The sequence below is a fragment of the Manacus vitellinus genome, unplaced genomic scaffold (genome assembly GCF_001715985.3).
Source record: "Manacus vitellinus isolate BGI_N305 unplaced genomic scaffold, ASM171598v3 scaffold_12_pilon, whole genome shotgun sequence".
Taxonomy (NCBI): Eukaryota; Metazoa; Chordata; class Aves; order Passeriformes; family Pipridae; genus Manacus; species Manacus vitellinus.
Genome location: NW_021938949.1, coordinates 13,027,984 through 13,053,720, shown reverse-complemented (window position 1 = coordinate 13,053,720; position 25,737 = coordinate 13,027,984). Strand labels below are relative to the sequence as shown.

At 38.1% G+C, this 25,737-nt stretch overlaps 1 protein-coding gene across 2 annotated transcripts in view; it reads left to right on the top strand.

Annotated features, from left to right (window-relative positions):
• PARN (poly(A)-specific ribonuclease) overlaps nt 1-25,737 on the top strand; it is a 47,809-nt gene that overhangs the window by 3,415 nt on the left and 18,657 nt on the right. For both annotated transcript variants that reach the window (XM_018067448.2, XM_018067449.2), the window contains exons 6-20: nt 184-349; nt 558-623; nt 1,357-1,395; nt 3,291-3,333; nt 3,959-4,039; nt 5,818-5,874; nt 6,716-6,793; nt 7,962-8,005; nt 8,477-8,519; nt 10,171-10,246; nt 10,621-10,731; nt 10,817-10,886; nt 16,804-16,859; nt 19,250-19,336; nt 24,581-24,655. In XM_018067448.2, the coding sequence (XP_017922937.2) occupies nt 184-349; nt 558-623; nt 1,357-1,395; nt 3,291-3,333; nt 3,959-4,039; nt 5,818-5,874; nt 6,716-6,793; nt 7,962-8,005; nt 8,477-8,519; nt 10,171-10,246; nt 10,621-10,731; nt 10,817-10,886; nt 16,804-16,859; nt 19,250-19,336; nt 24,581-24,655 (1,092 nt within the window). The remainder of the gene's footprint in view (nt 1-183; nt 350-557; nt 624-1,356; nt 1,396-3,290; nt 3,334-3,958; nt 4,040-5,817; nt 5,875-6,715; nt 6,794-7,961; nt 8,006-8,476; nt 8,520-10,170; nt 10,247-10,620; nt 10,732-10,816; nt 10,887-16,803; nt 16,860-19,249; nt 19,337-24,580; nt 24,656-25,737) is intronic.

Below are 25,737 nucleotides of genomic sequence, written 5' to 3'. Positions count from 1 at the left end.
AAGCCTGGATAGACACAGAGAACCTCTGTGGGACAGAGGACTGAAAGGAAGGGTTTGTTTTCAGCCTTCAGGGCTGTAAGAGTGGCAGATGCTTGGTTAGTGATAAGTCTTTGCTGAATCCCTGCACATCCCTAATTTGTCTGTAATTATGATGAGCTTTTACTTGTCTTTTCTTTTTGTTAGGAATTCCATATTTAAACCAGGAAGAAGAAAGACAGCTAAGGGAACAGTTTGATGAAAAGCGTTCTCAAGCCAATGGTGCAGGATCTCTGTCATACATTTCTCCTAATTCCACAAAGTGTCCTGTAACAATTCCCGAAGATCAGAAAAAATTTATTGAGAAAGTAGTGTAAGTTAAATTGTTTCATATCCTCTGATGTTGTTAAAGCTAAAATGTGAACTGTGGTGATATTTCTGTATGTTGAAGCCATTTTTATTAGTTCACTGGTTTTAAAATGCTGCTCTTTTTGTTTTGAAGTGTTTTCTTGTCTTTTGGGGAGAGCTGTAAACTTCCAAAAAATAAAACAGATATAGAAGCAAATAATTATTTCCTCCAGGGAACAGATAGAAGACTTATTAAAGAATGAAGAAAGTGAAAGTTTGGAACTGGAGCCATGTACAGGGTGAGTTTCTGAAGTTGCATATCTTCTAAAAATATTTGTTGTTTGGTCATACAGAATTAGGGGAGTGACAAGGAAGACTGTCTTTACTTGGGTTGACTGCAGCAAAATTTACATTTGATTGATTTTTTGTATGTTGAGAAAATGTGCCTCTGTATATGGGTGTCATAGTTTGCTGTGTGAGCTGTAACTTCTGCATGTAGTGGCAACATATTTAAGTACAGCCAAAAAATGTCTTGTATATATGGGCCTCCTCTTGCTATTGCTGAGGTTTTCCATAAACCTTGGATATGCATTTTAAAAATAAACTTTTCAAATCTGTTGGACTGTTAGTTGTTTGTAGTTGACAGTGTGTTACTGTTTTTTATTGGGTCTCCTCAAAAATCTATTTAGCTTTGGGGTCTGGATGTTTGGAGAGTATGGTTGTTTAAAAAATTAAAAAAAAATTGAATTTAGAAATAGCAGAACATTGTGAGATGAGGTAAGGTATCATCACTGTATCTATATGGAGTGATCCTAGCTACAGAATATTTTCTTATGAGAAGATCTGTGGGTAACTGTACAAAATGGTGTAAATGCCTTTGCAGCTTGGGGAACCCTATAGGTTCTGGCGGCAGTGACTTTTGCTTTAAAAATCTTTCTGCAAATGAACATGAAGTCAGCTTTAACTGAATATCATTACTTGGAAACACTCTGTAAGAGGATTATTAGTAACAAAATTGTCTTTTGATTTTAGATTTCAAAGGAAATTAATTTATCAGACCTTGAGCTGGAAGTAAGTTGCTGGTAATACTGCCTTACTGTATATTTTTAGTATTTTTGATAAGAAATCTGGGTAAGATCTGATCTACTTAATCTTGGGGTGATTCATTTAGACACTGTTTTGTCCTTTAAAAGAAGACTTTTATAATGTTCTGAAGAACTTATTTGTGATGATTCACTTGAATATTTTAAAGCTTAGTATTTGTTTTATTATTCCTGTCTGAAATGTCTGAATAGAACAGCACAGCCTAGAATTATGTGACAAATGCAACTTGCCAGGTTTTTAGTGAACAGAAAGTGCATGTGCTTATACAGATTGTGGGCTTTACCTGAAAAACTAGGAGTTCTATAGGAGATACTGATGTGTTTATAGTTTTCTGTTAGATGCCAAGCATAAGCATTTTTGATAATTTATTATATTGCTTAAAAATATCCCTTAAGGCCTTGGGAGAAGCACTGAGGCTGTAAAGTAAGATTTTCATTGTTCTGACTGCAGTTGTAAAATGTGGGAAATACAGCAGAAGGCATTTTTTGTACATTTAGCTAATTCAGTGTTGCAGCACTGAATCTGATCCTCTGTTGTTTATGCTGGAAGTGGATAAAATGAAGCTTCTCTCTGTAAAATGGAATCTCAAGAAGGGAGCTTGAGAACTAATCTGAGAGGTGCATTTAAGAATTTTTCAGTGTGAGTTTTTTAGATATATTATTTATATCTAAATATATTTTTTAGATATATTATTTGGATAGAATATCTATAGCTTCCAGTAGCACAAAGTGTTATATTTATCTGACACTTAGCTTTGCATCTGCTCTCAGTGGCTGGGAGGAGGTGTTCTTGAGCTGGAGTTTGTGACATGCTGCAGTGGTGCTTTCCATGAACACAGCTGTGTGTTCTGGGGAGACAAAGCCGAGCTGTGAAGTGAACCTGGAGATAATTAAAGCAGAAAACACTGAGGATGTTGGTTGCCCCTGTGTCCTGAACTCTTCACAGGTGGTTTTCTCTGCTGAAGTGTTCTCTTGTGCATCAGTGTGGTGATGCATCCCAGGTTTGTGATGTGAGGCAGCTTGTGAGGGAGGTGTAGGCTCCAAACCCTGTGAGGAGGCAGGGAGGAGAGGACACAGCAGTGCTTGGGTATGTGCTCTCCAGGGCTAATTTTAGCAATAGCCAGAGGACAAGGAAACATGCTGGTTCTGCAGTGGTTGTACAGTTGTGGTTAGTTTATTATGATGGGAAAATGAGAGTAATTGCTGCTTAGGCAGTAAAATTACTGGTTAAGTGGTAAAAGATGTTATTCTCTTACTTTGCCATCAGTTGGATTCTGTGGCTCTGGGTATGGTAGTACTCTGGAAATGAAATGTGATTGAGTGATGCAACCCTGAAGCAGAGGTAGTGACATTTGAGTTAATAATTCCCATTGGAGTCTCCTGTTAGCAGAAAGTTCAGGGTTGTTTATAAATCCTAAAATAAGTGATGTATTAAAGGCAATGCAGTCTCCAAAGAATTTGTCCTGTGGCTGCAAGTAAATGAGAGCATTCTCACCAGTATCTTTGGTTTGGATTTCTTGAGAGCAGAGATTGTAGATTGTGATGAAATATCTACATGATATTTACTTAGTATTACTAAAATAAGAAGATAGAGGTCTCACAGCAGTAGGATGGGAAGTTGCATAAAGATAATATATTCTTGTGCTAGTTACTCTTAGGTAATGTAAGGAGGCCAATCAAATTAGCCTGTTGCTTCAGATTTTCCATTATTTTAAACTAAAAAGAAACTTTCAGTAGTTCTTTTGCACTTAAGACTTATAGTAATAATGAAACATGAAATTACTGAATCACTGCTGTGGTTTCAATTTGCTAAATGCCAAATTCATAGTTACTTATATTTACTTTTCATTTGTTTTGGTGTAGGTATCCAAAAGGTATTCATGTTGAAACTCTGGAGTCAGATAAGGTAACTAGGCCTCTAACATTTGTTCTCTTTGAAGGAAATTGTGTTTCTCAATTTTACCAAATCTCCTGACTTTTAGGTATAACTTGAGCCTTGTTATGCGAATGCAAAACATTCTAGATGGAATACAGTGAACTTATTTCTAAATATTAAATCTGACCAACGTATGGAGTATCAGCATGTATTTGTGTGGCTTAATATTATTCCTTTATACTGAAAGGTATTTTAAGAGGTATCTTAGATATGTCTGATGTTCAGTGTTGGTGAAATGTAGATTGTGATCTTAGAGGAAAAACAGTGGCATCACATGCTGTTGTGTCCTCGCCTCCCAGCAAAAATCCCTGCTCCAAAAGATATTTGAAATAAGCTATTTACAAGGACATACTGGTAACCTTTCCTGAGAATTAAAAAGTGGGTTTAGTGAAAGTTAGGTTTGGTGGATGAATGTAATACAGCTTTCTAAAGTAGGCTTTTGGGAGTAGGTGATGAAGTGGTGCCTACAATAGAAACAGTTGTGTTGCCAAGTAACTGCTGCTGAGGTGACAGTTTTCTTTACAATGTAAATTTACAGAAACTTAAATAAGAGCTTCTCAGAGTCATTCCTCAAACTATACATTTTCTGTTTTAGAAGGAGAGATATATTGTTATTAGTAAGGTAGATGAAGAGGAACGAAAAAGAAGAGAACAGCAGAAACAAGCAAAAGAACAGGTAAATAAGTTGCATTTCATTAATTTGTGTAAAAGAAGGAGGGGGAGAATCTCTGCCTTCAGTCAGCAATACAAAGTTGTGTGCTAGGATTTGGTAATGTTTCTGAAACTCATCTTCCAAATTCTGCCAGATTACTTAGGCTTTGCAGTAAAGCTGGAAGAGCTGCAAGGCACTCTAGAAAACTAAATGAGAAATTGTGGAATAGTGAAACAATATTCTAGAGCAGTGAATGCCTCCTGTGAATCTGCTCTGTCAGAGGAGTGTGGCCTAGGAATAGGAAACATGAGTTTCTTGCAGAAATTCTTGAGCAGGTTGTCACATTGTTTGCATTCACAGTCTGTCCTGGGTGTTCTGTTGCAGAGCTTGATTGCTCTTGGTTGTCAGTACAATGTCCTGCACAATTCCTGGGTCATTTCCCCATAGAAACATGTGCTGCAGGGACTGCTGTGGTAACAAGCTGAACACAAGGTCATGCCTGGTGTATTCAGGCACTCTCATTGTTTGTGGGACTTTGGATTTTGCTTACTGAGTCTGAGGCAGGTTTCAGGAGGTCACAGGACTTGAACTGTGGGAATTCTTGATCAAACTCCTGGGATTTGTCCTTATGTATTTCAAGATACATAAGTTTGGGTGAAGCAAGTAATATTTGCATGCAGAATGCCTTTTAGGAGGAAAAAAGATATCTAACAGAGACATCAACTAATGTGACTTCTGTTTTTCCAGAAGGCAAGTTAGGGACAATTTACTACCAAAGTAGATTTTTCTGAGGCATTCTTAATGGGGCTATTACTCACTCTGACTAGAGGCATTCAGAGCTGAACAGAAATAACAGTGAATGTTTTATTGAATTTCACTTCTGGTTGGATAAAAATGAACAAAGCAAGGCAGAAATTACTTCCCTAGACCTGAAAAAGAAAAATCTGTTACAAAAAAATTCCTTAAGTGAAACTAAAATAGGTGCTGTAGTCAGATTCCCCCCGAAACAAGTTTAAAATGTGTAACTCTCATTATGTAATATTGTGTTTGTATAATATTGTAGTTGTATAATGTTTCTTCTTGGTTTGTTTATGTAAATAGTGAAAAATGTTTCTTCCCCAACCTCAGTGTTGGCATAAAAGTACAACCTGATTGAATAGAAATAACAGTCAGGACCCAACCTGTTGCATATATAACAATATATGTTAAAAATGTGGGTGAAGATATACAGCTTAATTTTAATATCTTGTTGAGCTGTTTGCAGTCTCAGAGCAGGTGAGCACTGCTAAAGATCTGTACTGACAGTGAGCTGACTGCAGCTGTCACTGCTCTGGGGAGGATGAAGTTACCCTTTGTAGCAGCTGTGTGTTGCTGTGCTGTGCATTTGTGGCTAAACCAGCAGTGATACCATACAGGTGTTTTGTCTGTGCTGGGCAGCACTTGCACAGTGTCAAGATTTTCTTTTCCACCCTTCCCCAAAAGCAAGGAGGCCTGGAGGGTGGGCTCTCATTGTCTTTATCCACAAGTCTTAATACCTGCCTTGGAATTTTGGGTGAGGGGAGTGAGCAAAAGGCAGAGTGGCTTTTGCCCCTGGCCAGGGGCAACCACTACAAGAGCTTGTGACTTGTCCTTCTTGACAGTGAAGTAGAGCTACACATCCCACTGGAGTTCTGTCAGCAGCATCCTGCTTTTGATGGTTCCTCTGTGGTCTGTTCTTGGTTATGTCTGAGAAACAGTTTGCAGGTACAGTTTTTGCAATATTTGTGTTTATGTTTCACTAATGTCAGAATCTTTCCTTACAGGAAGAGTTGAATGATGCAGTAGGATTTTCCAGAGTTGTTCATGCCATTGCTAATTCTGTAAGTTAGCATGATTTTTAATATGCCTTTGTTTGCAAGAAAAAATAAATAATTTAAAGAAAGAATTCTTTTGCTGTTACATTTTGGAAGATAGAATTAAATACAAGTTAAAGGGACTTTGTAAATTGATGTTACTTCATGTTTTATAATGATGGAGTGTGGTAGGTTAACTAAGCTTTTAAAATAATACATGACATGAACAATCTCATTACCTGTGAGAGTCAACAGTACCAACTTCTAAGGGCTCTTCAGTAAATAGGCTTTGAGGGCTTTCATTCTTTGTTCTGAAAAGATTGTTGCTGGGAGATTTTTTTCCTTTTTTTTTCCTGGCAGTTAAATCAGAGAAGGACAGTTGTGTAAAATGTATCAAAGTTAACATTTAAAAAACTTCTTGTACTTCTTTAAGAAGGAGCTTGCTTCTACAGCATCTGGCCTGAAAGGTTCTGCACTGTGAGAAGCCCCTAATAACTCTCATATATTATAACCATGAGGAATATATTGTGAGTTGTTGTAAATTAAAAGGTAATGGACTGAGAAATTACTTGACTTCAACCCTAAATAGATTACATTTGGAAACCAAATTGTAAGTATCTGTTCTAGTGCATCTTCTCCACATTTGAAGCTGCTGCTGAAGGCTGTGATAAATGGTTGGGAGTAGAGGAAAAAGGAGTGACTGCTCTGAGGGAGTGGAGGAGTGTGTGGGGCAGGCAGAGAGCAAATGGGGAGGTTTGATTTGTCTTTGTTCCCAGCTGCCCTTGGCAAACATCAGGTGCTTTTCACACATTGCCTTTGCCATGGCCATGGCTGGAAGTGCAACCAACATTTAATGTTCTTTTCACAGGGCAAGCTGGTTATTGGGCACAATATGCTGCTGGATGTCATGCACACCATACATCAGTTCTATTGTCCCCTGCCTGATGTAAGTAGTCTTTTGAGTGTTCAGATGATGAAATGAGTACCTTAATGTATTTGTCTTTTAGTCTTATCTCCACACTTTCTTGTGAATGGAAGCATTGATCAGTCTATTAAGTACAGAAAAGTATTTTTAAAAAGCTTATTTGTTACTTTTCAGCTACTGCCTTGTTTTCTTAGATCTTTATGTAGAAAGCTTAGTTGAATTGAATTCTTCTCCTTTACATTCTTAAAATGTTCAAATTAAACATTGAAAGTGTGGTTTCTGCTTGTATCTATTAGTCCTTCACAAAACTGCTTGGATAATGGCAGGTATGTTTAACTGACAGACATGTTAAAAAACTGGTTTGGAGCTTCAGCATAACTATGTGGTATTTTCCCCCTGTAGTTTAATAAATGGGAATGTGTATTTTCATACAAGAGAACTAAGAGAGTGATAAGAAGTCCTGTAGCAGGATGATTTCATTGGGGTGAGGAGGTGCAATGTCAGAATAATTGGAGGGAGCACACTTTGCTGTCTGCAGTAGGGGCAGTCTAACAGTTCATCACTGCATTAGTCCAACAGTTAATTTAAAGTAAGCAATTTATTGGCACCAAGAACATTCAAGAAGCCAAAGGTCTCATTGGAAGGATGGCCTACAGGACATTGTTACTTGCAGACTTCAAGGGCTTGTGGGTGTTTTGGGAAAGACTTGATCATGAGATGGGAGAAAGAAAGCTGGGACCTGTTTGGGTGGTGTTGGAACATCAGCAACTGTCAGTTGTTGCTGTACTTTTTACATCTGGCAGATCTAAACCTGTAGGCATCAGCTGTGTCCCTGGAGCAACTGCTTATATTCCACTAAAATATTAAATGCTGGGAACATTTGAAGTAGAGCTGTTAACACAGCTGGAATTAGAGATAGTCTAGGCTTACAATGGGATAGGGTACTGGAAATGATAGAACATTTTATTGCTAATCACGGACAGATCAGAAATAATGAGCCTGTAGTTGTGTGTAATTGCAGGTGGTATCTATGGTAATGCAAATACATCTCTGACGTGGTGAGAATTCAGTTACTGTAGCTCACTGTTAGAAGCTGTTTGGATAATTGTAGCTGCTGCTATCTGTCATTCCAAGACTGATAACCAGTTAACTGACATGGATTTTATCTTCCAATTTAATGTTGAATTAGGACCTAAGTGAGTTCAAGGAAGTAACATCATGTGTCTTTCCCCGGTAAGTTCTTAGTTCAAACTTTCAAGTGTTCTAGTACAGTTTTAGCAGGCTGATCCTGTTTGTCCTAGCCCTGTAAACTAGCTGTTACTGGAAATATAATGGGGATCAACTTAGATAAATAGAGCTTTTAAAGTATTCTTGAGCATCTTTTTTTTTTCTCAGAAAAACAGTACAGTTGGTTTACTTTTTGGCAAAGATGCTGTTCTTTTGGTTCTGGCATGATGATTGGTGTTTTGAATCTCCCTTTGGAACAAGGTTTATTTGCTATTAGTTGTTTGCAACTCTTGCTGTTGCTTAGTTGCTGCCATTTTTCAAGCTGGACAAAGCCAAGGAATGTTTGGGCTGTTCTAAGATCCGAGAGTAGTTTCTATTGCTGTTTCTCACCTAATATGCTAAAAGACTTCTGAGGATTTGGCAAAATGGGCCAAATTTCTTCCATGTCAACTTATTTAGTTCTTACTTTGTTTCTAGGTTATTGGATACTAAACTGATGGCAAGTACACAACCTTTCAAGGTAAATTAATTAATAATATATAGAATTATTTGAAGACACAAACTTGCATTAATTCATGTGTATTGAAACAAATTTTATTTCTTTTTAGAGAAAAATGTCTAATAATGTTTTCTGTGATGCTCCTTTTTTGTAGAAGAATGATTTTCCTTTACACCTTATTTAAACTTACAAATTTTTTGGAGTATAGATTTTTACTTCCCTACCATTGTCGTTTGTATTTGAAGTTTTAAAGTAACTTGGCAGCTTTACATTCCAAAATATGTAGAGTTTTTGCAAGTTAAAATGTGGTCAGTAGATTATTTTCTTCATGTAAAATAGCAGCAACCTCAGGAGAAAAAGAAAGTGCTGTTTATGAACAAATAGGGTGGAAGCTGCTTGTAAATTCAAATATTTAGAATACTGTGGATGCTGACTTAGATTTGTTTAGAAAAATGCTTGATCATCATTAGTTTCTTTTGTGGCCCTGATGTTCAGTGGATAGTCAGCAGGAGGAAAAAAATGACAGGTTTCTCTTAAAACCTCTTGCAGCATGAGTTTTGTTCTAAGTAAGTACTGAGATAAGTGCTCGTGCTCTCTTGCCTTCTCATGGGCCTTTGAATTAAAAAACGTGCTGCTGAAGCAGCATCTTTGTGCAAACCTCTGTGACTCTGGAGCATTGCATAACAGAAAGTCTTATTAAAATGTTAAAAATTGTCAGGTTTGTGTTGTACACTACTGTAGTAAGAATAGAGGCTTTGGTATTCTGAAAGCTAAGAATCCTCCACAAGTTTTAGGTTTGGCACAGTTACGTTGTTATTTGTATTTCTACAGCAGTGCTTGGGTTTTAGGATATTGTTATCAGATACTGCTTCCAGATGCCAAATTAATGCATCATTTCAGCTTCTTCTTTGTATTTAGTTCTTGATAACTTTTCAGACTGCAGACTTGATGATAAGTGTAAACAGCTGTCTTGAGTTAGAACCAAAGGAACTTTGGTCCTCAGAGATTTCAGACAACTGTAAAAAGACTGTGAGATGTTCTGTTTTCTCTGCTGTTGATCTGCATGTTTCCGTTGTACTGATTGCCAACATATATTTGATTAAGAACTTCAGTAAGGAATTAATCTGTAATATATTTTTGTGACTTTTATGCATATTTAGATTCACTAATGCAGCTCAGCTAAGCTGAAGTGTAAGACCAACTCTCTGATTGTCAGGCTGTCTTTGTATTACTTTAAATCAGCAGTACTTACACTTACAAAACTATTCAGGAGTGTCCAGTCATCAAGCACATTTCAATACTCACCTTGAATGCCTTCAACCATTATGATCAATATTTAGGATATTTTTCCCTACTGTTTGTGCTGCCTTTTCCCTTGCCACATGTACCCTGCATGAAACCAGACTGAAATAGAAATGTAACATCTGCATAATTCATTGTCAGTGATTCTGAAAAGTATTAATAAATGCTTATGACTCATTATGTTGTAGGTGGGGCAAGTTAACTTTAGAAATTGTCTTGACTTTCTGGTGCATTAGTTTGAAGTGGGGCTGTGTATAAATCCTTAGAGAACACAAGGTGGCAGCAGTAAATACTCATTTGATCCTGTTTGATTTCAGTGTCCAGGGAAAATGTGCTTGGCATTGGCAGTTAATGATGTGCTTTCTTGCAGGAGATCATTAATAATACATCACTTGCAGAACTGGAAAAGCGTTTAAAAGAGGTTCCATTCAGCCCTCCTAGAGTTGGTAAGGATACATCAAACTGCTCGTGTTTTGGAAATGTTCTCCTCTGCTCTTTTAAATGCAAGTCAGTCCAAAAAAACCCACTTTGTGGGGAATCCTGCAGTCATTGTCTCAGACTTAATACTCCCATTTTGGCTGAGTAGGTGTGGGCATTCATGGCTCTTTTAATAAGAAAGTCTTTCTGTCCTAGGAACCTGTTCTTACCCAAAAATGCAAAACGAAACTGCTTTTTTAAGGACTTCTGAACAAATTTCAGAACTTCTGTAAATTGTATAACCTTCCCCAGATGATGTTATGCTCTGACCTGTGGGTAAGCACACAGAGCTGCCTTTATCTTCTGTGCTAACATGTTTATAAATGATTTTTTTTCCCCTCAGAAAGTGCAGAAGGATTTCCAAGTTATGATACAGCATCTGAACAACTCCACGAAGCAGGATATGATGCCTACATTACTGGACTGTGCTTCATTTCTATGGCTAATTTCCTAGGTACCTATGTGGTCTTTTCCAAACCTTCTCCTTGGTGCTGCCTGGAGCTGCTCATTACACACTGAATTTATTCTTCATTCATCAGGTTCCTTCCTCACTCCTCCGAAAAACCATGTGTCTGCCAGATCAAAACTCATCGAACCTTTTTTTAACAAGTAAGTAGTTGTTGCATTAAAAGACCTGCTAACACATGGAAATGGAACACTGTCCTTAGCATATCTACCTCCAGCCTTGGAATCAATGGCTAACTGCATTTTGCTTTAAACTTTTATTGGCTTTTTGGCTCATGCTGGTAGTGCTGCAGAGAGGCCAGAGTTTGTAAAGGCAGTACCTTTTCTTTTGAGGAGGATAGTTTACTTTCTGCTAAGCTGTGAAAGGACACTTCAAAAAGTACCTGCATTTCTTTGATGGCCTTTCCATGCCCATGTTGATGATATGTTTACAATTTAGAAAGTTATTTCTGGAGTAAACTTTGGGGGTAGTGGAACTAAAGAAACATTGATCAGGTGTTCTTTATGCTGTTGGACTGTCAAAAACTGGTGATATTTAAAAGTGAGTACACTAAACAGTCTGGAAAAATATCCCTATTGTGATATCAATGCAGAGACCACAAAGCATTTGTCTCCCAATTGTTGGGTAACCCATTTTGAAGAGGCATAACAAACATACATGTGTGATTAGTAGTTTATGGGATGATGCTGTGATGAGTGTTTGGCCTCTGAATTGGATCTTCATGCAAACTCCTTGAACTAACTGAAGTAAGACTTGAGAGATCTAAAAGCCTTTATGCACAGATTTGATTCTTTACATATTTAATGTGTAGATTTTACCTTAGGAAGCTTCTAGGGGTACTACAATCTGTCACATAAAGGAAAAGGAGTTGAATTAAAAAAACTGCTAGTGCTTAGTCTGTCTGGTTATTTTTTAAATTCAGGAGAAATCCCATCCTTTCAAACCCTCTACTATAGGAGATGGCAAAATTAATTATTTTAGCTTCAGATGGAATGAGGAAATAATTGTGATCAATAGCTCTCACCTTTCATTGGTCTGGAAACCAGCAGTTCTCTTGACACTGAGGCATGTGAGGCAGTAACTCCATATATTCCAGCAGATGGTAACAAATTGTATGTACATTCCTTAGATTGAACATGGACCAGCAGTGGCTGCTTGATTTGAATGTGAAGGTGAAGGTAGAATTGATCAGCACAATTCCATTATAGGATAGGATTTGTCACAAGGTTGTTTCCAGGAACACCAGCACACACACGTGCTAACCAGTAGATGCCAATTGAGGGGGTTATTTTTCAATCATTAACCAAAATGCTTTCTAGAGATGCATATTTGCAATAAGTACAAACTGAAACTTCTAAAACTGTCACAATAACACATTAAATTTAAGCTTTTCAAATTAATTGTATATTTGAAATGTGACATTCTTCTAGCAGTGACATTTCAAAGTCACTTTTCATTTTTGAGGGGGTTGAGAGGAAGCCTGCTGTGTCTGTTCTGGCTTCACTGTCCACACTGCCTAACTGTAAGGGAAGGGAAAGTTAACAAGAAATTGTAGGGAGATCAACTTCTTTTTATTTTATTTTTTAAACAAGAACTGAAGATTGCTGTTTGCAAGAAAAGAATGTTTATCCGCTCTGCCATTATTCAGAACTTGCAGCTTCTTGTTTCAGAAAGGCTGTACATTTTTTTTAAATCATGGAAACTTGGAAGACTTGCCATGTCTTACTTTCACATGATTTTAGAAGCTTTGTCATGTTCTAACTAACAGCTGCCACATCACCCAAGTCAGAGCTCAGAGACGAGGCTGTCTAACGTTTCCCTTATAGTGAGCAGGCCAAAGCTTGGATTTGTAGAGCTAGTTTTCTTTCTCCTATGAAGCAAAATAACAAGTCAGAATAAGACAACTCATTTTTTTTTAATTTTTTAAGAAATAAAAGAGATTTAAATACATGTCAGAAGCCAGAGCTGTTGGTGTTTGAATGAACACATCTTTTTGCTCTGATCAGTCCTTGCAGACCAGGTCTCTGTTGGCAGAACTTGGTCTGTCCAGCACCTGTAAGTGCATCCAGGGCTTGTGCACTTCCCATAGTTATCTGAAGATCCCTGGTAAGTCTGTTGCCTCTGGGGCTTTTTTGCAGGCATGCTCTGAGCTGCCAGCCAGCTTCCTGCTGCATGTCCTTGTCTCTGGTTTGGTCTAGAAGCTTTCCCTAGCTGAGCGTCCTCTTCCTCCTGGGGAGAAAAAAAACTCTCTTCCTCCTTCCTCCAGAAGTTCTACCTGATCCTGTGGGCAGCAGTCAGAACAAGGAAACCTTTTCTTTTGAGCTGTAGCCATGTTCTTCAAGCAAAACACAAACTGCTACATGTGAACAGTAAGCTGAACAAATGAAAGTTATACCCTATGTCACAAAAGTTTTTTCCTGAAAGAAGCTGAACAGAGGAGCTTCTTATAAGACAATTATTGAGAAGCAATGTTCTCAGCTTGAACATATCTCAGGATAGTCTTGAAAAGGTTCTTCAAAGCAGACTACTTGATGAATCTTTGGATTGCTCATGAAGTCTTCATTTCAAGATCTCTGAATACAAGGTGATAATATTTCAATGCAGTTTAGTGATTAAACTTTCACACCATTGGTGTGGCTGACAGGATTTTGGATATGTTTCCTGCTCAATAGGCTTGTCACCAGTGTGATTAGGGGGAATAAATTTAAAACTAAAAAATCAAGCTTTGATTTTTATGAACTTAGCCTTCAAAGGAACGTAATAGTTTTTTCAGTAGTAATTTTTGATGTCTTCCATTATATCAACAAAGTTATGGAACCTCCTGGCCTGCTGTTCAAGAATGATGACCAGCACATAGGTTAATGTTCCTATAGGTCAGTGATGAACATAGGTAAAATCTTTAGTTTCAGATTTTTTTGTAAGAGTAGAACTGATTAAAAACAGACTTTGCCTTAGGGTTATTTGTCTCTTTTAGGCATAATGCAGTAACTTATATGATAAACAACTCAATAAACCAAGAATTCCAGAGATGCATATCTGTAATCTTTATGCTTTATTGTATATACAACATCTCTGAAAAATCACGTTCATGTGAACAGTCTGCTGTGAGTAATCCCTGATGAACATTTATGAATTGAGATGATGGGACTCTCTTGCAATATCTAAGCTCTTCTGAGTATAATTTGGGTACTGTTCTTGTGTCATGTACTGTGCAGTTGGTTTGAAATTTTTTGACCGTTTGGTTTAGGGCGACAGCTCTTCTCTTCTCCCACACTTCCCTGCCCCTATCTGCAAGCCCCTCCCAAAATTTTAATGGCAATGTTCTTTTGTATCTCTTTGGATTGTTTGAATGCTGTGTATTTTGATGTAGCTGGAGGCAGTGAGGGAAAGAGGTGTAGAGAAATGAGAGCACCATGTTTTATTGAGTGGAATAGCATCATGGTCTGTAGAAATATAAATTATCTTAGAAGTAATTTTTTTATACAAAGGGGTATCAGAAAACCAAAATCTATGGAAATCACTTGGTTTGGTGCTGTATTTGTGGAAAATGTCTCACCAGGGAGTTGGGTGCTCTGATGTGTTGCAAATAAGTTCATTTCTCCCTTCGCTTCTCTATGTTAATTTTCTTTGCCAAATCATTGCAAAAGAACATCAGTTTGCTCCTCTGCAGTTTGACCAATAACTTTCCAGTTGCAGTGTAGGAGTAAACAATGGCTGTTCTTCTGCTTTGAGCCACATGTGGCTGTACCAGTTCACTGGTAAACTGGTCTGGGTTTAGAAAGATGCCTTTTCTTTCTGCTGAATCCACTTCTCTACACAGTTCATGACACACCTTCATCCTACTCAGTGCAGAGGAACAGTGCTGACTCCTTGAGACTCTTTGTGCACTGCTGTGAAGTGGCAGATGATAGCCTTCCTCTTCTCATTTTACCTGACTTGCCATAGAAACAATTGTCTTCCAAGTAGCTTCCTCAAAATATCTCAGAGTTCCTGTTGAGAAATAGGTCTCTGTCCTCTGACCATGGGATCTGCCTGCAGTCCCTCAATATTGTAGGAAATAACATTGTCTTTTTAGCTTGGTCTGTATATCTTTTAAATACATGTGAGTTAATGTAGTGAAAATCAATGTCAGCTACAACTTCATGAATCAAGCTAATTTAATATAGAGTTCACATTGTCATACTGAACAACCTTATTAATTTAAATGTTCTGCAGATAGATAACCAATCTTAGAACTGTAGTTATGGATACTTAATTATGCATTATGTGCAATCCATGTGGTGTAAGTTACTGCTGTTACTTATGTAATATACTTAAAGTGCACTTAATATTACAGTCACCATTTATCCTATAGAGAGTGTGTGTTTGTGTTTATGTGCTGTTTAGCCATGTAGTTGTTTGACCAAAGAAATAAATGTAGGATTTATCTCTGAGGATAAAAACCTGATCTTCATTAATTTCAGGTGTATGTATTTTTTTGGCATAAGCCTGTTCTTGCTGTTGGCCACTGTAATTCTTTCCTCAACATGATAAAAGCTGGGGGAGGGAAGTTTAACTCCTGTTCTCCCTAGGAGTTTTTGTTGTGGTTTTAGTAGACTTCATCTTTTATTTTTCTGAAAGCTGCTACCTACCTGTCAGTATTACCCTGGATCTCTCTGGATATGTCAGAGTGAGGATATCTTCCTTTGTCTCCTCGTGGAATCTGTGTTTTGAAGCTGGCTCTGTTCTCAGTGTGTCACTGGTGTTCAGTTTACAGACAGCTGTGATGGGGCCAGGCCTACAGGAGTGTGGCACCAAAGGCTAAACATAAGAAGAAACTCTGGCTTCTTCTGTAAAATGTTTTCATTACTCAGTGCTGTGCTGGAATTGGTGAAGTTTCTGAAGTAATTGATGCAGATGTTTCTAATTTTTATTGATAAAGTTCCTTTTAGGTTCTGCAGTGCTCAGAGGGACACAGTGCACGTTGTGCTGTATCTTCCCTGAGACTCAGGAAGAGCAATTAGATGGGACAGTGTGTGATAACTGGTGCCAGTTCTCTGAAGAGCCTCTGGCTCACATGTGAACCTGTCATAGAGCCCATTTTTTCCCCCAGTGTTAGAATTTTTTTCTTTCTCCTGAATATTTATAGCAAAAACAAGTTATCAGCTGCATTCCAGTAGACTTTTCAGGGACACAGGTAACCATAAGGACATAGGATTCAAACCCTTGGAAACTATCAGTGAGTGTGGTATGATACAAAGAATCTGTAGGGCATTACAGATCAGTCTGTACACTTAAAATGTTTTTGACAGCTGTTTACATCAGTTATTATTTAGTTGAACACTGTAATTGTAATCTGATAAGCATTTTAGAAGCTTTTTAAAGTTATGAGGGAAAAGTTATTTATTTTAGCCCTCCAGTGAACACTGTACATAGCAAATGTTTTGTAACAATGTGGCATCTGTACCTATGACAGGATTTTAGGCTGTTTATCTTATTTTGGAGGGAAATAGGTTTCAGAGCTGAATAAGAGCTTTTATTGAAAACATTTCTTGAATGTTTTGAGAAACTCTTCAGTTATATGTTAAAGGGCAAAAGCCTCATCCTGGTATTCTCCACAGAAGTCGTGATGGCTTTTGCAGTTTTAGGGTTTTAGGATCCATTCTGTCTAAAGCATGATGCAGTGCTCAGAAACTGGGAAAGTTTATGTGTATTTAGGATGATGACAGCTTTTGCACTGTCCACTGTGCAATGGCTCTTACTGCACAGAGCTGCTACTTGCTAAATGTTCACTTCCCCACTTGTCTTAATTGTTTTCAGCAGTAACAGTTTGGGGCTTTTTTGTCCTTGTTTTTTTTTGAATAAGTAACATTATTAGCATGATACCAAGTAACATTTTGAATATGAATTGTTAGGTAATGGATTTGACTTAATTAAAGGGTCTGTTTGTTTTAATATAGTTGAAGATATGTTTGGGGTGGTTAATTCCAGAACAGACACGTGAAAAACTATAAAAAGGAAAGCTTATTGAAAGGTCTTCAGGCAGAAATTTGCTAATAGTTCTTTTCCATTCTGCTTCAGGCTGTTTCTTATGAGAGTAATGGACATACCATATCTCAATTTGGAAGGACCAGACTGTGAGTAGCTTCTTTCATTGTAAACTTTGTACCATTCTGACAAATTTCCTGGGGGAAGAAGCGTAAAGATTAATTATCATGTATGTGAAGCATGGGACATCAGCTGTGTTTAGGTTACTGACCACTTATCAAATGATTTATCAAATGTGTCCCCCACTTTTTTCTTTAACAAAATAGTAAATCCATAAATTCTTCAACTTTGACCAGAGAATTTGCATTATAAAGGGGATTAATGAGAACAGATCAAGTTACTGTTGCTAAATGTAACAGTTGGAAATTAACAGCTTTATGGTTATTTGGGGTTGTTATTCTTACATATGATGTGGGATCTTAACACTTTCCCCCTCTCCCCTCACCCCAACAGTAAATACAGGATGCAAACTAGAGAATAGCAGATGGTTCTGAAAATCTTGTGGCCACTTTCCTGTGTAATTGATGTGCAGCAGTACCTTCACTTAACTTCAACCTAAACATCAGAATTCTTTTGCCACATGCAATTGTGATAAATGGAAAAATATCACTTGAAATATTTAAACATTTCAAGTTATTTCAGGTTCAGACCTGGGGCTGTAATGAGTTGATAATACATTTATATGAAAGCAGATTTTACTAATGTAAATGTCCTTACTGAGGGAGAAAACTTTGGATAAATGTTTCCACTGATGCCTTGACTTAAGAAAATGTGAAGTCGTGGAGGTCAGTCTAGTCCTTGATTAGATGAAAGCTGAATTTTATACTGTGAAATCAGATACACAGATGTCTTAAAAATGATACCCATCTGGAAGCAACACTGATGTGAAGTTTTCCACTCCGTGCATCCGAAAGCTCAGACTGGGGTGTGACTCTTTATTAGATGCCAGTTTAATAGTAACAGACTGCAGTTCTAGAGAGATGCAAGCAACTATTGGAGAGGAAAATATATGCTGTAAGTGCATATATTTAATTTTTAATTCAGTTAGGTGGTCAGATCGCTGAGCTCTGGCTCGGTGGATCTGTTGGAATGGTTATCTAATTATGTTGCATACTTCCTTCCCCAACTGTTTGATATTGAGTGGAAGAATGGATAAATACTTTGGGTCATTGAGAGAATGCCAAAGCTACTAATTTGTAAAGATGCTACTTCCCCTTGCTAGCCAACTTACAGGATTGTTTTGATGCTTTGCCAAGAAGAGTTGCCAAGAAAGAGTCTGCCTCTGAAAGTCTGTCTGTTTTATCTGAAAGCCGCTCCGGTAGAACACACTGATGCACGTGCTGGAGGAGAACCTGGACGAGGGGGGCCTTCTGAGCTTCGAGGCAGAAAGCACATGTAGGGCTGGCATGGTGGGCTGGCTGAACAGTATCAAAAAATTAAGTGAAAGTTATCCTAATCATCTTCTTTTGTTACTGTGTATTAGAAATGCCTTTAAAAAGAATGAAGTTGCTGCACAAAGTGACTGCAAGGCAGAATAAGAATCAAATATTTCTCACCCGACTGGGTAGAAGTTATAGAGGTTTTAACAGCAGATTTACAGTAAATTTAGGAATAAACTGATACTGAAAGATTAGGAATAGTTTCTTCTCCCAATCAACAGGAAAAGGCTGTAGTAACATCTGAAACTGGAGTTATTCAGGTTGTAATTTTCTACTACTGGATTACAACTAGTTAAACTTGGACTTGCTGGCTGTTCAGTAGGCTCTTCAGCAGTAAATTGATCTGCACTTGCTTGTTAAGACAACTTGTGCTTGACTTAAAAATTTTTGTGTCCTTTTTGTTTTTTCAAGTAGCAGATTCAGTTAACAGGACTTCACCTGTGCTCATGAAGGAATTGCTTTCTTTAACTACTTGTGTCTCTGTCCAATCTGAGGTTGCTCTCAGCTGCTCATGTAGAGCTGTAATTTATTAGCAGGGGGGGGTCTGGTAAACTCAGGCTAACCTGGGCTTGTTTTGAGTGAAACAGGTTAAAGCACTTGGCAATAACAAGTGGTTGATGGTCTGATTTTGGACATGTACTCCTTTAATGAGATACACCTTGAAAAACTCTCCTATTTTAGTGCTGAAAGCTGAGGAGATGAGACAGTAGAAAAGTTTGCGTTACAGAAGAATTCAGGGTAATTCACTAAGATGTAAGTCAGTCCCTGTGTCTGTGTACCCAAAGAAGAGAGAAGTTTTTCCTGCAGGTGTTACCAGGTGGCCTAGTTAAAATCTGATCACAAGCTGGGTGTAGTTAACTGTTGAGTTACCTTCAACAGACTGGAGTAGTGTATTGCAAGGTGGAGCATTGGTACTTGATGTAGTTTTATTTAAAAAATAAGAAAGAAAGGGGGGAAAAAAGCTACCTTACCACATTGGATGACTTTTTTGGATATTCTAAAGACACTGATTTTAACAAATGCTTTTTTTGGTTTTATAGTGCAGCCAAAACGAGATCATGTTCTTCATGTTACTTTTCCCAAAGAGTGGAAGACTAGCGACCTTTACCAGCTTTTCAGTGCCTTTGGTGAGTGATATAATCTGTATTTGCTCACTTTTTTTTGTCATTAGCAAGTGCTTCTGGTTTGTTTTGTTATTTTTAGTCTGTGGATTCAGACTTACTCCTAGTACAGGTAGTGAGGAACAACCTTTTGTAATTTTTGAACGGTGTCCTATGGACTTCCTTCCTAGCGATGCACTGAAAATGTCTGCCCTGATTAACTGCTCTTTAGAAATCTTTATATGTGCTCATTGTTGAATATCATGGATCTTTGGTCCTTTTATTTACAGCCTCTCCTGGGAGGGTTTATGTGGAGGTGGATAAAGGGAACGGGGATTGGTGTGAAAGGCAGATCGAGGCTTTAGGAGTAAGGTTCATCCTGCAGTCTGCATCAAGCCAGACCCCAGCTTAGGTGAGTCTAGACAAACAAGCAAGCTTGAAAATAGCCAGTTTGATTTCAAGATGTTGAACACCATCCAAGACAGAAGAAACAACAGAAAAGCTGTTGAATAACTAGGGACGAGTAGTCCTGTTGCTCCTTTACTAAGCAGAAGTATAAAATGCAGGGACATGGAGTTCTGAACTAGTTGCCAGTGGTTCCCCTGATATTTGACTCAGTGGTTTGGTGCCCTGTGCGGCGTCTCTGCACCTGCAGTGTGGGGCCAGTCTGATGGACAGAACTGAGTAGTCCCTATTGGAAATGTAGGACTGTAAAAAGTGGCAGAGGTTCAAGAGTTGCTGTTGGGGGCAAGGAGGGGCCCTCTGGACGGTGTTTCCATGGGTTTGGAACCCCCGGCTCCCGCAGTTCTGCTCTCCCCGACGGCGCTGCCTCGGCTCGGTGTGACGGGGACAGGCCGCCAGGGGGCGCGCTCGCCCCCCGCGCGGCGCTCCCGCTGGAAATTCCCGTTTCCCGGCGTTCTGGGGCCGAACGGTTCCGTGTGCGGGTTTGCGAACTCCCGGGGTTCGGGTAGTGCTTCATCTGTGTTTTGATTTAGGTCTTACCGCCGTGTTATCTCAAAATAAGCTGCAGATTATTCCTTCCAAAATCCCGGGAATACCGATGCTTTTCCAGTTGTAGGGGGACAGAGAGGCAGAGTAGTGCAGTGTGAGGTGAAGTGATTTGCCAAAAGCCAAAAAATATGGCAGCAACAGACACGAATTATCCGAATTCCTTACATCTGTTACAGAAAAATGTTTGGAAATTAATCAGCTGTTGTACTGAATATCAGTATTAATTGTAATCTGTAAAAAATTATTCTGAATTGGTTCTAGCCTAGAATGAACTGAAGCAGAACTCTAACCTTCTCTGAAGTTCCTAATGAAAGCGGTGAAACAGCTGAAGGGGCTGCAGTGTCAGCCTTGGAACTGGTTTAGGTTTGCTGCTCTAGAGGGGTGTTCATGATCCTGAAATCCTTCAGGACTCTGTGCATACCAAGGGGACACCTGTTCCTGCAGGATGTTTTTATAGTCTCATGGGTGAATGCAGTTTCACTGTACCAGTACTTGCAGCACTGTGCAGTCTCTTAGCTTAGGTTCTGTTTCTTTAGATTCTTAAATTTGTGTAGTTTATTTGGTCATGCTGATGTGAAATCTGAAGGTATTAAAATCAGATTTGCTGCAATATAGCTTTAGTATATAGCCTTCACTTCTACACAAATGGATGTCTTTGATGGAATTTCAGTTAAAACTCATACTATAAATGTACTATAAAAACTACTACTTAAAACTTTTCCAAACAGTGGAGTCAAACCTGACTGCATGCAAATGCAGTGCAAAGACTGCATTGTATTTTGGGAGAGCATCAGAGTTGTCCTTAAGAGGGAGCTAAATGCTGATTAGTTACTTCTAAAAAAGCCAGTCATTTGTGTGTTTAAGTCATGTTCTGGTAGTCCAAGCTACTAGAGTGTTAAGTGACTTTGAAGTACATTTTTGAGACATGTTTTCTGGTTTTATAGACTATGGTGTGTGTTCCTGCTAATCACTGAACTGCAAACTCGCTCTTTAACTTTTCTTAAAGAAAATGGAGCTTGTAAAACGTCCCTTTCAAAGGTGACAATCTAGTTTAAGTAAAACTTACAGCACACTACATATATATTAAGTGTTCTTCTAAGCTTGTGTTCATATAGACATCTGAGCTTTGAATGTTGTTTTTTTGGTTTGTTGGGTTTTTTTCATTGTGGGGTGTTTTTGTTTGGATTTTGTTGTTTCGATTGGTTTTGGATTTTTTTTAATAAGGTTTTAAAAATTTTACTTCTGTTTTTTCTCTGTGTATTTCTGGCCTTTCCTCCTTCTTCTCATGCCAAGGTTTCCTTCAGCTGTTGTTGCTTTCTTTGTACCATGTCTTCCTGCCAGAAAGGTGGAAGCTCTCTTAACCCTTCCCAGTTTTTCACCAGGAATAATTTGTGTTTAATATGTGCTTCAACCCTTGTTCACAGAATAAAACTTTTATATTGTCTGATGCAGTCAGGGTCCAGGAACTGTTAGCAATTCTGTCATGGTGTCAACGTGGGCAAATTTTTTTTGTGTGTGTGATAAGAAATTGTATATGGAATATATTCATAAACTTTTTTGGTTAAATGAAGGCCCATATGGTCCTAATATCTATACTGAATGGTTAATTGCCAGGAACAGACAGGTAGGGAATGTGTAAAAAAAGAGTATAAAAGGAAAATTTTATTTTGTAGATTTTAATGTTGTTTGCATGTTTAGTTTATGTAGAGAGAACTTTTGAATTTATTTACAGAAAAGATGCATATTGCTTTGTACCTTCATCTCAGAAGCAAAAGATCAGATTTTCATCTCCTTGAGCAAAGGTGTTTTACTCACTTGATAATTCTTTACTTGACTTCCCCTTTCTTTAGCAAAGGCCATTGTTTGACGTTGTGTGTAGCAGTGAGCAGACAAGGGTCACACAGGCCAGTATCTTCAAAGTGTTGAAGCCATTTGATCCATTCTAGAAGTGCAGAGAGGGAGGTTTCCTGCTTTATTTCTTGGTTTCCATTGCAGTGTGTGGCTCATCTGCATTGGCCTTGCAGTGAGTGGCACTTGGCTCTTTGATTGCTAAATATTAGACTGCAAGTGCAGATGCATTTGCTTTTCAGAGCAAATTTATTCCCATTTCACCATACTTTTGAAATGCACAACATTTACTGAGGGCTTAGCAGTATTGCTGAATGATCTAATTTATTAATCTTATCTCTTAAATTCTTGCTTCTTAATAATAATGAAATGTGACACAGTGTGAAAGGAGCATCTCTTGAGCATGGAGAATTGCATAAGAGCATTTGCTGCGGTTCTCTTCAGATTGCAACTCAGCATCCACTGTTTAATGCTTGACTTTTTCTTTAAATTATATATTTAAAACGTTTAAATCTGAGTGTAAAGGCAGCATGTGTTGGCAGGCATTGAAACCCCTAATTAGCTAAAAATACAAAGTCAAAAGTCATTTAGAGTGCAGCAGCCTTTCTGAAACAATGACTAGAATGATGTGCCATCAGTAGGTTGGATTTTTATTAACTTATTAAAAATAAGTACTTAGTGAAAATATGGGCACTGAATTCCATTTGAGTAGCTGAACTTCAGGAGGGTTTTTTTTGTCTGTCACTGATCCTCTTTGCTGTTTTACACCAAGGGCAAGATGTTCAGGAGAATTCTCCTTTCTGATCTTTCTTTTGGTCTGTTCAGGGTAGACTGGAATGAATTAACTGTATATGTAGGAAAGGGACACAGGGCAGCACTGCCACGTTGAAGAGATTATGGTCTCAGCTGTGTCAAATGATTTCTTGAAAATTTTGTAATTAATAATGCAGAAAAGGAGAACTTCATAGATGCAGAAATTTAGAGTGATAACTTGTGAATGCATGTGGAACAATGTTAAATTGTGCAGTAATTTCTGTCATTTCAAGGAAGCTCAGTGTTGGGTCCTTCCAAATGCACAGTTTTGGTTGTAGTTGTAAATCAGGTCGGGCTTTTCCTGGGTTGTGAAATGTTAGAGTCCTGCCAAAAAGGTGTTCTCTCTACAGTAAAGACTCTCACCCACAGGCAACAAAGACCTATGTTCTTCAAAGCTGAATTATGAGAAATTGAATTTATTTGCCCTAAAAAGTGTTTAAAGAAATTCTAACATCTAACTTCTTAGTGTAGGCTCTCCTTAATAGCAGCCTTAGCCCTTTAGTACAGGGAAATGTCAGAAACCATACTGAATTAATTATGGGTTTGGCAATGATCAAAATGATTATAACTTAAACTCCTAAATAGCTGGCTACTCAAATACATAGCATGCAAATGAAATCTATCTAGGCTTTTATTTTTTTATAATTAGAAAATCTGTTTATAATCTGGCTGGATTTCAGAAGAGACTGCTATAACCTTGTAACCTGTAGGCTAAATTAGATTTAAATAGATTAAACAACTGAGAATAAATGTCTTTTAAGCCTTTTTGCATCATTGTTTTTAACCTTGTAATGTCTGAAGGTTAAATGGTGGTGTAACATTATATATAACTTGATTTCCTAGTCTACCTGAAAAAAAATGGCACCAATTTTCAATATCTGAACTGTACTAACAGTAGAGCACTTAGATGCAGACAGGAGATGTAAATGGATTTCAGACTATAATAAGACACTGTGTCTGGAGTGGGAATCCTTTCCTCTGTTTTTGCTTGATTATGAGCTCTTTTAGTGCTAATGTGACATTTTGAGCCGTTCACACAGAAAATGCACTAACTGCTTGATGAATAGAGGAACTTACTTCCAGTCACTGTTCCATTGTAACAGCTTCCAAATGAGGGCCATGATTTTGTGCATTTGTCCTTATATTGACCCAAATGAAGTTTTTATTGCACATGCAGGAAATGATGGATGGTGGGATCCAAACAAACCAGAGTTTGAAGATTTAGTGTCACAATAACTGGAGTTCTCCATTTGTGTGATCAATCTTCTGTCTGCCCCGCTCTACTGGAATTCATCATCACCCAAAGAGCTGGTTTTATCTGAGTCAAGGGCTGAAATTCCCAGCAAATTGCTTCAATTGATTGAGTAGAATTATATAGAACCCATGAAGGGAGGACATGAGGGTCTGAGGGTGTGCAGGGTGCACATGCAGCCCAAAATTTCTGAACAGTTCCAGGCCCATGTGCATGCTCTGCACACCTTTACAGTGGGCAAAAGCCTTGGCAGGTGCTGTTACTCTTCTTTAATGTCATGTCACATCAGATAAAATCTCTCAGCCTAAGATAAAAGTAGTCATCATAATTTGTTTTGCCTTTTCTAGGTAACATTCAGGTGTCGTGGATTGATGATACATCAGCATTTGTGTCACTGAGCCAGCCAGAGCAAGTACCAATAGGTGAGTGTTGCTGGATTTACTTTGGCATTAAGACTTCAGCTGGCTCCTGTAAAATGCCCTGAGCCCACAGGGTCTGTGGTTGCCATGGCAGAACCACTGACTTGGTTCTGATGCTCAGAGGAATTAGATTTTTATAGTACCAGCACATGTGGGGCAGCAAAGACAAGCCCAGATTGGACTTGGTTGAGAGTTTTGTGTTGTATTCCACGATCCTCTAAGTCCTTGTACCTGTAGGTAGAGCAATAGTGGTTCCTTCACTTGGTGGAGTATTTATTGAGGCTATTTATTGTTTGCACAGAGGAGAACTGTCAAAGACTTTTATGGTCTTTGCCTCCAAATATCCTTTGGGCTGATACATGTTTGGATTGGTTTGCAAGGAAGAAATGAAGTGAGAAGCCTTTTGGTGTATTGTAGAACACATGCAAAGTAATAGTTTGAATAGTCTGGACTGCTGATGTGTCTACAGTTTGTGCATTTACAATGTGCAATCTCTCCAGAGATTTTTCAATTTTTATTGGACTTTATGAGTTTGGCTTTGAAAAAAGTTGATGGGCATAAGTTCTATAGGAGCTATACATTTAACCTTTTTTCTTGGAAGTTCATTGCATTTGGATTTTTTATGTATTGCTCCTTGGTTTAGATCTTAGGAGAGGGGTTAGATTAAAGAAAAAAATTTGTACATGACTGAATAAATACACTCAATGAACCCACATTTCTAATTCACATAATTAGGACAGATAGCAATATTTTACTATTTACAGTTGTACAAGGTACTCTAGAAAGGACCATTTTCAGTATAAGAAGCACGGAGCAAAACATTATCTAAATATCATCATGAAATATGGATTAAATAACAGGAGAAATCATCAAGAACTAATCAAGAACTGTGTTAAAAATAGAGGAAGAGTCCAGCATCTCTGAATTTACTGAAAGTATTTCTTCCAGTCTTCTTGGTGTGGAGGGTTTTTACTTTAGGTTTTTATGTTGTTTTGGGGGGGGGGGGTTAGTGTATTTGGGTGGAGGTTTTTAAGGTTTTTGGTTGACTGTACTTGGATCCACAAGCTCGTAGTGGTTTCTGTAGT